Raw genomic sequence first — 11,299 nt, 5'->3', positions numbered from 1 at the left:
TATTACCGGAAGTTACTGGTCTTGCCTTTAAAATAAAAGCATATAAACTTCAATAATTGTAAGTAGTCTGATATTCAGAGTGAAATAAATCCCAGGAGCCTGAAAGTACATGTACAACTAAGGCCTAACGTAACTTAACGTAACGTTACTCTCACATCATTTTGAATCAGGTTTAATGTGTAGGTTTGTTGTGTGTTTGTGATTATTGTAACTGTGTATAATTACTTTTGCTTGCAGTACTGTCCCGAGCCTCATCTGGAGCATTTCATAGTTCAGTGTTATTCTGCACAAATAACGCTGAAATTGAACTTGATTAGAGACCATAAACAACCCAATCCGGTTGAAGAAGGAAAGTAAATATAATGTCTTAAATCTTTTAAATCTCTGCTTGAAGTCTTTCCAATTTTTTTTTTATTGTAATCCTGTGTTAGATATTTGTTCAGTTATGCAAATTAGTGTGTAAACCTAAATTTAAGACAGCACTGACAACAACAACAACAACAACAACAACAACAACAATAATAGCTACAATATAGAAGATACATGAAAATTACAATAAGGACATCATGTTATTCGCATATCTTTGTTATTGATAGACATAGGGTATGACATTGGGTCAATAAAAAATATAAATATTTTGCCAAAAAACAAACAAACAAACAAACTGCAACTGTATTTTCATTTAGCTACTGAACATATTGACTTGACTTCGGGCTGCTCAAAAGACGTGTTTCTAAATTACTTTATTTTGAAGGTTGTAACAGGAAACGTTGTGTTACATTGTAGCGCCTTTGACACGCGCGAGCTGCGGCTCTGCACATTTTGAGGTGAGCACGTTTAGTTTGGAGCGGAGTTAAAAACCGGACCGAGGCGGCGGCGGCGAAGACAGCAGCACAGTCAGTCCCGTCTCCTGTAGAAACAGCTCAGACAGGAGCGGTGAAGCCGCACAGTTGCGATTTAAAGACAAAAACGGAGAGTTCGTCGGACTTGGCTGTGTTTCAGAGTCCCGGTTAAGAGCACCGACGATGCTGCTCTCCGGCTCTCCGGCTTAATATCACAAAGTAAGACGGAATAAGAAAGTGGCAGCAGGAGACTTTCCTGGATGTTTGCTCTCTTCATAATGATTCCCGGCTGACTGACTGTCGCAAAACGCTGCGGTAGGTGAACTACTGGAGACCTGAGGGGTGAAGCGGGTTATTATTATTAGTATTATTATTGTAATTATTATTATTATTTTGCAGCCAACCGGGACCTTTTCGGTTTGTTTAAAGGATCATATCCCACATTTACAGCCCAGAATCTCTTTCCACCCTCTTCTCTCTGGCTGTGTTTTTTTTTTTTTTAAATGAAAGCCGAGAAGTCAGTGACAGCTGAACCGGAGCTGTGCCGATCCGTCGGATGCCTCTTCGCCCTCCTCTCAATCACCATCTCCATGGTTTGCGCAAGGAATTTCATTTTTGAATTTTTAATTGGAGAATGACTAATCATTCAGATAATTGCTACTGGTGTTTCTCTCTTGCTTGTTATCCAGACGAGTGTAGCCCTTTTTTTAGGGGAAGCACGCACGATTCCTGTTTTTTAAGCCAGGGCGCGCGTCATCTCCTCCACTGATGTCCATTGATTTATGATTTTTGGGGGGCATTTATCGGGTTTTGCACAAGGACCTGGATTCGTTTCAAGAACACCGGGGTTAATTCTCTTCCCCAGTGGCCCAATTTAGAGCCGGATACTTGTAACTTTCTTCTCCCATGTGGAAAAACCGCTCTCTTTTTGCCTGGATGAGACGCGGTTTGGCCGTCACTGTAAAGACTGTAGCTGAACATTTTTGAATACCTGTCACACAAACACAAGCTCAGAAACTCGTGCAGATAAATATCTTTCTATTGCGCATTGTCCAACTTGATACCCTCGGAAAGGAAGAACCGCAACAGCATCGTGTGGAACACCTGCAGAGAGGTTTATTTACCCACCGTCAGCTACTGGAACAACTGGGATTAAACATCCGCCTGCTGGGATTTCTACCATGTCAGGTGTACGGGATTGCAGATGGACTCTTCTCATCTGTGTGGCGGCGCTTTCATGTGGTGAGTGACCCACCCCCCTCCCCACCCTTCCAACCCAGGCAACCCCCCCCCCCCCACCTCCCCGCCCCTCTAACCCCCACCCCCCCACCCCCTCCAACCCTCAAGCAGGCTTTCAGGATCATAATTGTGTTGCATAGAGCAGTGAATGTGCCACATTTCTGCAACATGCAACTGCAGAGGTAGCTGCTGTTCTGATTGGTCATTTTTGGAAGATGGACACACACACACACACACACACACACACACACACACACACAAGCCCCTGTAATAACCCTATAATACTTTTGGTAGCCTATGTTTTTTTTCTATAGGGTTACTGCAAGTTCAATATTGACAATCACAGGCACACTATGAAATACCGTCAGATCAATATAGGAATCTACATGAGATTAAACCATCAGATGACCCAACTGACACTATGGAGCACCGCAGGCACACTAACAACAACAACAATACAACAAATATGAGAATATCGCAGGGATAAACACACAAAATACATCAGGTAACAGATCAAAACCACCACTCACAACATATTACACAACTGTCTCCTTCCTATTTCTTCTTTTGAGTGCACGTGTGTGTGCGCGCAAAGTCGTCTCTTACACAGCGGGAGGGCTCTTATACAACGGATAAACCTATAGTCTGTCCCACTTTAGAGTGGCATCTGCACAGCAAAGTGTACAAAATCCAAAGCAAACATCCCCAAAGATGATTTTCTGACATGTCCCGGTGATCTAGCTGGCCTCCGAAACATTAATCCTCCTTTAATATCCAACTCCTCTTTATTGATGCAGCAGTAACACAGCCTCTGTTTCCAGCTGTAAGCAGAGTGTAATGCATAAGATGCACTGCTGAGAGGCGGAACTTACAGTACGATCTCTGTTTATTCATTAATTTAAAGGCGCTCAAATTTACAGTGAAGATTAGGAATGAGCTGCACCGAGGCATAGCACACTTTTTTTTTTTTTTTCCCATGTTTAATGCATAACCATCCCTTGCATCCTTTTAGGCATTTTTGAACAATATCTCCTCTCTCCTACTCATTTTCACTAAGTCTCGCCTCAATTTCATTACCACATAAAAGAAACGCCTACGTGTGCACTAAAGAATATACTCTCCTTGATGGCTTCACCGTGGTTTTGAAGCGAGCGTGCTGCATGCTGCAATACTCTGCTTACACAAATCCTGCTAACGCCTGTGGTCACCGTTGCTTAGCGCAGGGATACCCACCTTCCCGGACAATGAAGGTGCTGCTGTCAAAACTAATTGCAGTTACAGATTTGGCGCATGGCCGGCTGCCTCCGAGGATGATTTTAGAGACTCTTGGCCTCAGAGACCTCAAGCTGCCACCCCTCCCACCTCCCCTCCCACACACACACACACACACACACACACACACACACAGAAGCCCTGCTGCACTCAACCTAGCAGTTCAAACCGCTCTTCCCTTGTCACACTCATACGCTAAGTAAATATTCTGTAAGAATACCTCAAGAAAAATGCAGGAGAGTTGCTGGATGAACAGCTAAGCAGACAAATCCCCAGGTGTGAAAAGCAATATCATGGACTTTAAGACTTTGCTCTGGGGAGAATACAGCTCCGTAATGAATCTATTTCTCCTCAATTCTTCTCACCTCGAGTTTATATTTTGACAAATTGGCTATGCATAACGTCACAAACAAGCTAAAGATTAGGTTTTCTGCAGAGTTGATTAAATAAAAGTGCGTCTGGGATTTGTTGTCAAGATGCCATCGTGATCAGTCGCACTGTAAGCTCAGGCTACAGCAGCTACGTCAGTCACGCCTAAAGGGAGATCCGCCTTTTTTTTATTCATGACCATCCTACTGCACATGAAGGTAGTAGTGCTGATAATTATACTTTTTTTAAGATACCTTTTTTATCATTAAACAAAAGAAGCTACATTTAAATATAAAACACAAGCAGCTGTACAAAAACTTAAAAAATTGCAAAAATGTTGTTTTAAATCAGGACCTACTGGATTGAAGAATACAAGGTTACAATTCTGATGAGACATTTTAAGCCAGTTTTTGGTACTTGACAGTTGTTGTTTTTTTGACATGTACTGCTATGGACTAGTTTTGGATAGTGCAAAAAAAGCATTGAGCCCTAGTCTAACCAATATAATATCATGTACTATATATGATGCAGTGTTTCCTCTAGGTTGACTGCTTTTGGGCGGCGGCGGTGGCCTAGGGTCTTGGGGGTTGGTGGGGATACGCTGAGCAACACTAGGGAAAGACTCATCAGCCACACATTTCTCCGTTCTATGTTTAGCCTCATCAGGTTAAGCTAACCCATTGTTGATAACTCTGGAGCTAAAAGTCCTTCGCTTTTCCATCACTCGGGGAAACAACAGACATGACTTTTCTTTATCCAGAGAAGTTGCAGAATTAATTTACTGACACACTGCAGCCTGTACTGCACATTTACTGCCATAATGAACACTCACTACCATCTTTTTCCTCCACTCGTCACTTTTCTGCCGCATGTGCATCCACACACTTGCTACACACACACATTACACACTGCCCTATTCCGTAAAAGAAGCTACGCTACCAAGAGTTTCCCCGGCAGCGACACAGAGGTTAACTCACGTTTCGGAACGGCGCTGCACAGAGACGCCCTTAAGCACTATTGATTTCCAAATAAATGGGTGTTTGGCGTTATTTTTGGCATTAAAAAATATTTTTTGGCCTAGCGGGGGGTTCTCGTTGGCTGGGAGAAACACTTCTACTGTATCTCCACCCACATACTGAGAGTCTTAGAGTTCCCTGCAAGGTTTTATTGCAGAGGTGGGTCATCTGGCCTGAAACTAGAGCTGCAACATTTAGTTGATTAATCATTCAGTCGATTTGTCGCAACTATTTTGATCATCGATTAATCATGTAATTCATTCTCCATGCAAACAGGCACCAACATTCGATGGTTCCAAATGAGAGAACTTGAGTCTTTTCTTGGTCTTACGTGTTGAAATGAAACATTAACCCTAACAGAAACAGAGCATTCCTTCACAAAGCAAATCCCCCTATTTAGCATATTGAACAGTATTTGCCAGCAATCTCTTTATGAAGCCATATTTTATATCCTTACAACAGTGTTTATATTATTGTAAATGTTTGTATACTGCTTATAAATGCTAAAAAGCAGGATTTAAATTAAAGTGTCACCCATATGTCATATATTCAATAAGTGTTTAGGCCATTATCTGTTGTAGAAATTGATCTTGAGACTTGGTGGCTTACCACTTAGGCTAAACAACAGAACTGACCTGTTTTTAAAGAATATATTGTGGTTAATTTGGGTAAATGGACGGACTAGATTATGCCTTAGAGTATTACATCGAGCTAGGTGTGGCAAACGTAGTGATTAAGTACCACTGATAGCTCAGGGCTGTGTCTGCAGTCAGCTGCATAACACGGCCCGGGGAGTAGTGTTTGCCCAGTCATGGTTTGTGTGTAGTTGGCAGCCTTCCCAGCACCAGCCTATCTCTGAGAGTAGACACTGGACAGAGAGTAGACAAAGCGGCAGTGTGACACACCAGCTCTCATGTTCTAGCCTAATTGATTTACATGTGGTGAAACGAAGCCTTTGCTCTGTCGCTGTGTTTGAGGAGGTTTTCTGTTTTTTATGTTTGTATGGAAAACACGGCCCTACACGCAATAAAAAAAAAAAAAACCCTCAGTGCCTATCCTTTACCTTGCGACTGCAAATGAGTCACTGTTGCTATTTAGATATTCTGTCTTTGTTCTATACTTTGGTGATGTCGAGATGTTGCGTTGTTGTTGGTGCACCTGTTAATTATGTTTGCGTCCACCTCCATGACACGTATGGTTTTTATATTTAGCTAGCAGCTCTCAGCTTAAGGGGAGAGCTTTCTGTGGCGTTTGATGTCGGCATCAGGCAATTATAAATTCGTTTGGAGCGAGGCATTCTTTTTTGCGAGTTGAATTTTTTATTTTTCAGTTACAGATGGGATCAAGGCTAAAACCAATATGTGCTCTCTGAACAGCAGGATAACAAAATACTGGAAACAACCGGTAGAAATCAGGTGTTCGTGGAAAGACGGGTCCTCTTTATACTTGTAGCCTTGTTCTGTAATTAAAGTCGCCGATATGATTGCTGACATTTTTTAAATTGTAAAAACGGTCTTTGAAATTTCTTTGAAGCCCGGCTGCGCTTGAATCCCTTGGATGGTCGGAGCTGTATTATTTGCTCCAACCTTTTGTATGTGAGGCATTGTGGCTCTGCAGAGGCCGTTGTGGAGTGAATTCTAAGGGAGTCCATCAGCAGCACTGAAAACCCTTTTGTGAAACGCCGGTTCCTTTTAGATAGTAGCGTGATATGCAAGACCTGTACCAAGAGCTTTGGGGCTTGTGGATAGTTCTTGCAGAAAGGAGGACATTATTTGTTTACAATGCATTATCCGTTTTTTCTTGGCAGACCGTATAGTCGGCGGTTTAATTCTTGAAATCTTTGAATCATGTAAGCATGCATGATGTCTTTTTCTTTTTTTTTTTTTTTTGCCTGAGGTGAATGCCTCACGGACAACCAACTTACCATGTTGAATGTAGCCCCTCTTGCTTTTCAATCCACTTAAAAGCTCCATTTCTTAAGAGCAAAGATTAAGCACAGTAAATAAAACATGCATCATAGGTTCTTAAGTTCATGGATAGACTTGAGATGGTCGTTTCTTCTTGAGCAGTAGACTCTGGTTTGCCATTTATTTCACACGTCTGTCTGGACGAAACCCTCCCAGCTCCATATAACATATTCAAGCCCCCCCCCTGAGCATCACTCTTCCAACACATTTGATCTAGAATAGCTTAGCTGTGTGTCAGTCAGACAACTCTTCGAGGTACGGGTTATATTCACATCCATACATGCAGCCCATCTGCTTTGTCTTCAAATTCAGCAGTGTGAGAAATGTCTTTCCTTTGCTGTTCATTCTGTTTATTTCTAGAAATCATAGGCCCTGTTTACGCCTGGTATTAACATGCGTGAACAGCTCCCAATACAGGTGTAAATGCATTTCTTGGAAAGTGTCTGGAAGAATCCACCATCTGCTTGGTTTGGTGTATTGTTCGGAGAGCTACGAGTCTGTATATAATTACACTGTATGTGCTAACTGTATGAGAAAGCCTTTGATCACTATGGTAGTGTATGATGAATGTTCAGTACATATTTTTTATTGAAGTATTACTTTATGTTGCCAAACTTTTTTCACCACTGTAATTTGGTTTAGTAAGTGATTCTTTTTTTTCCTGGTTCACTGGAGGAGAGAAGGAGACACAAGCACTTTTGGATTGCAGCATGTCTTCCAGCTCTCTTCTAAAGCTATGTAGTTCTATAACTATGCCCAGCAGGGAAGCAATCTGTCTTCTGCGTTAGGTGATCACATATATTTGGTATGAAATCAATTCTTATGCACTGCACCTCAAGCACACATTCCACTGTGCCTTTTGATTTGAAGTAGTTTTCTCTCTACTGCCTCTGGTGTTGTGAGTCAGATTTGGGAACATTTATACCACATAGATTTCACATTTGCATTGTAGAGAAAACGGCTGTAAAACGGATCCAGATGCACAATATTCTATATACTCAAGAGGAACGGCTACATCTTGGGATACCTTCTGGGAAGCTCTGTCATCAGTATGGAGTTTACTTGACACCTTTATCAGGCTTTATCATCTAGATCTGATGGCACCCTCCGTTGTACACTCCTTTCTTTCTGAGGTCTTACAAGGGTTTAAACATTTTCCACTAATTCTGGTGGTCTTGTCATGGCATGATAATATAACTTGTTCTCACACTCACTCACGTTGTGTCCCTCGGCACATGGAAAGAAAATGAGATTTCTTAATGAAGAAAAGGTTATTCTGAAGGTGGCCTCTTAATTCCTCTAAGAGAACTAGATAGGTCTGGTTTATTCCAACTTAGGTCTTATTTTTGTAGGTTCGGAAATCAGTTTTATATGATAACATTGTACTTCTTGAGATCTGGGAATTTCACACTAAGGCGTTTGTAATTTTTAAAGCAAAAATGACAAATATTTGCTGGTTTCAGCTTCTCACATGTGAAGATGTGATGCTTTTTTTGTTGTACATGACAGTAAAATGAATAACTTTGGGTTTTGCATTGACTCAAGAAAATTATAAACTGTTATTCTTCACTAATTTCTAACACTTTATAGACAAAATGAGAAATTAATTGTTAACTGCAGCTCTAAGTAAGTCCAATGGAGGAACAAACTAAAATTGTTACACAAAATATTAGAGCTGCAACAATTAATCAATTAATTGCCAACTATTAAATTAATCAGCTACTATTTTGCTCATCGATTAATTGTTTTTTTTTCCATTTTTTAAGAAGAACATTTCCAAATTCTCAGACAAAACATCTGAGGACATCACCTTGGGCTGAAGGAAATGGTTGTCCTTTGTCATTTTTCACCATTTTCTGACATTTTATGGACCAAACAACTAATCGATTAATGAAGAAAATAATTGTTAGTTGCAGTAAACATCCATCACAGTTTACAGACTGACTCCCTGGTTTAACTTTGACCTACTGTACCTTTGTAGTTGTTTGCACATGTGACTGTGTTCTCTAGAACAAAGTCAGTAAAAAAGGCACTCCATAGTTAAAGAACAGCACAAACAATCACCTCATGTATTGGTTTTTTAGATGAATTCATTCACAATCAATAGGCTGTGAAATCTGCTGACGCATTTTGGCATAAAGCTGTCCTCAGAGGACGTGTGACAGCAGTGAGCTCTCTCTCTTTATAACGGACACAACATGTGATCACCGATCAACAGAAAACAGTTACAGCCGTACACTCAGAGGAGGTCCTCCACCCCCACAAACACAACACTCACAACCACTAGTTCTGCATTGATAGCAATATCCAAAAAAACCAGTAAAGCCTAGTTTTCCTGTGTGACATTTCAGGTGCACTCACTCTCAGTTTTACCTCCAGGTAAACTGGCTTAGAAAACTGTTGGCATGTTTACAACCTGTTTGATCGTCTGACTGCTTGTGTGTCTCGCTCCGTCTGACTTTGTTGTAGCGATGTCACCATGATAGTTAAAAATGATGGCCAAAAATACAAAAACACGTTCTAATAAACTGGATTCGGCACATTTCCTGAGCTACAATTCAATATTTTATGATTTATCAAATGTTTTGATACAGTTGGATACGTTTTCCTCTCAGTATTATACAGTTGCTGGGATCACTGGTCCCTATAGCTTACATTATGTGAGATAATTTCATTATAGGCTGAATTTCACTTACACAATATATACACATATATATACACAATATATAGATACAATCATGTCCTTAATGTATCTGTCAGAATAAGTGCTGTTCCAGTCAGTAAGGATATAATAAAATGGAGCTTTGTGATTTCACAAAGGCTAAATGCGACAAAGTGTTCTTATTTGATAATAGTAGACGTGTGACATAATTATCTGTGGGTGTTTAAGTTTAGTTATATGTAAAATAAGTGACATTTATCAGACTGTGAAAGCTGGAGAGACAAAACAAGTCAAAACAAATAAACCATTTGGTACAGGGGTGTTAGCTGTCCCGCTTTGCAAATCAGCAGTAGACCGTTTGCCTCCATATGAAGGATTTGTCTGATTTTTAACTTATAGCGTATCTTGCCATATGTCCTCTCTTCCCCACACTGATTTCCTAGTGCTACAAATCTGCTAAAGGACTCAGACATGCATGCTTCAGTCTGGAAACCAACCTCGGCTTCCTCCTCTACGATCAGCCAACTCTTAATTCTTTATTCTGCACGATATTGTTTTCAGCTGTGGGATTGCTTTTCCTGCTGCTGCTCACGCAGTCTGTCTTGTGTTGTCATTGTTTCTCATTGTCAGCATGGCAGAAGTGGAGGTAGATGGCAAGAGTGCAGATCTCATTACAAATTGGGGGCGGGGGGGCCAAAACTCATGAGGAGCCGCCGAGATTGTCACTAACACGAGAATAGCTGGTCCATCTTAGAGATCAGTCCACCTCAAGTGAGCCCGGTCAGGTTGTCGTTCGGGGCTACATAATACGTTGCTGTCTTTTTTGCCATTAATAGCAGCTTAAAATATATATTAATCACTTTTAGGCCATCACTATACATATTTACCTATTTTACAGAGCCGCTGGTGCAGTATTTGATTGTTTAGTCTCCAGCTCGGTCCGTCTTAAGCAATCACCAGTCACCAGTGACTAGACTCATTCACTGAAAGATGCAACTCACATGCTGCAGAGATGCTGCAGAGATGCTACAGAGATGCTACAGAGATGCTACAGAGACGCTACAGAGACGCTGCAGAGACGCTACAGAGACGCTGCAGAGACGCTGCAGAGATGCTGCAGAGACGCTACAGAGACGGAAACTGGGAAACACAGTCCAATAGCAATGAAGGTGTCAGGATGAAGTAAACCTTTAACTTCATTTCCCAAATTCCCTCTTAGTTTAGTGTATGCAATGGTTCATGCCACTGAGCAGGATACTTAAGGGGACATCAACAAAATCTGTGTTGTGTTTATGTGTGAATTATCTCAAAAGTGGAGTCGGCTTCTATTAAATATATATTTTCAATAACCTCATTTATTTAGAAATAATTTATTTGGGGGGGGGGGGGGGTGACAATGGTGACATTTCCCACTGACATGTTAGATCACGCCATGTAAGATTTACTATAAATAGAAGTTGCAGACTGGCAAAAATATCCCCTCTTGTCTCTTGTGTCCTTGTAGTAATTACAAGTAGGACATGTTGCTCCAGTATCTCTCACCTTAGAATCACAAGTTGTCACAAGTGTCAACACAGTCAACAAACACTCCTAATAATCCACTGACTGTGTCAGTTATATTCAGAGAGCAGCTGTGTACTTGGAAAAAGCAAATAAATACTTTTGAGATTTATTAGAAATTCTTAACTGAAAATAAGTCTGAATTATTGAATTTCACTTTCAAAGCGAAATGAATGCAGAATCAGGGTTGGGAACAATGGCAGCTGTTTTGATAATCAGTGACTTATTTATAATTTTTTCAAGCTTCTCTGGTTCCAGCTTCTCATTGAGGAGTTGCTGATTTTCTTTATATTACAAGTCAAGTAAATTGAAGACATCAACTTGGCCTCAAGTAAACTGTGATGGGTGTTATTCACTGGGGCTGGATGATAT

General features: G+C 40.8%; 1 protein-coding gene across 1 annotated transcript in view; it reads left to right on the top strand.

Annotated features, from left to right (window-relative positions):
- Positions 1–814: 814 nt before the first annotated feature.
- tmem132e (transmembrane protein 132E) overlaps positions 815–11,299 on the top strand; it is a 404,517-nt gene continuing 394,032 nt past the window's right edge. The window contains exons 1-2 of the mRNA XM_042430844.1: positions 815–1,157; positions 1,242–2,084. Of these exons, the coding sequence (XP_042286778.1) occupies positions 2,024–2,084 (61 nt within the window). The 5' untranslated portion in view covers positions 815–1,157; positions 1,242–2,023. The remainder of the gene's footprint in view (positions 1,158–1,241; positions 2,085–11,299) is intronic.

This window comes from Thunnus maccoyii, chromosome 13 (genome assembly GCF_910596095.1).
Source record: "Thunnus maccoyii chromosome 13, fThuMac1.1, whole genome shotgun sequence".
Lineage (NCBI taxonomy): Eukaryota > Metazoa > Chordata > Actinopteri > Scombriformes > Scombridae > Thunnus > Thunnus maccoyii.
Note: the sequence above shows the minus strand (reverse complement) of the source record. Positions and strands in the feature narration are given on the sequence as shown.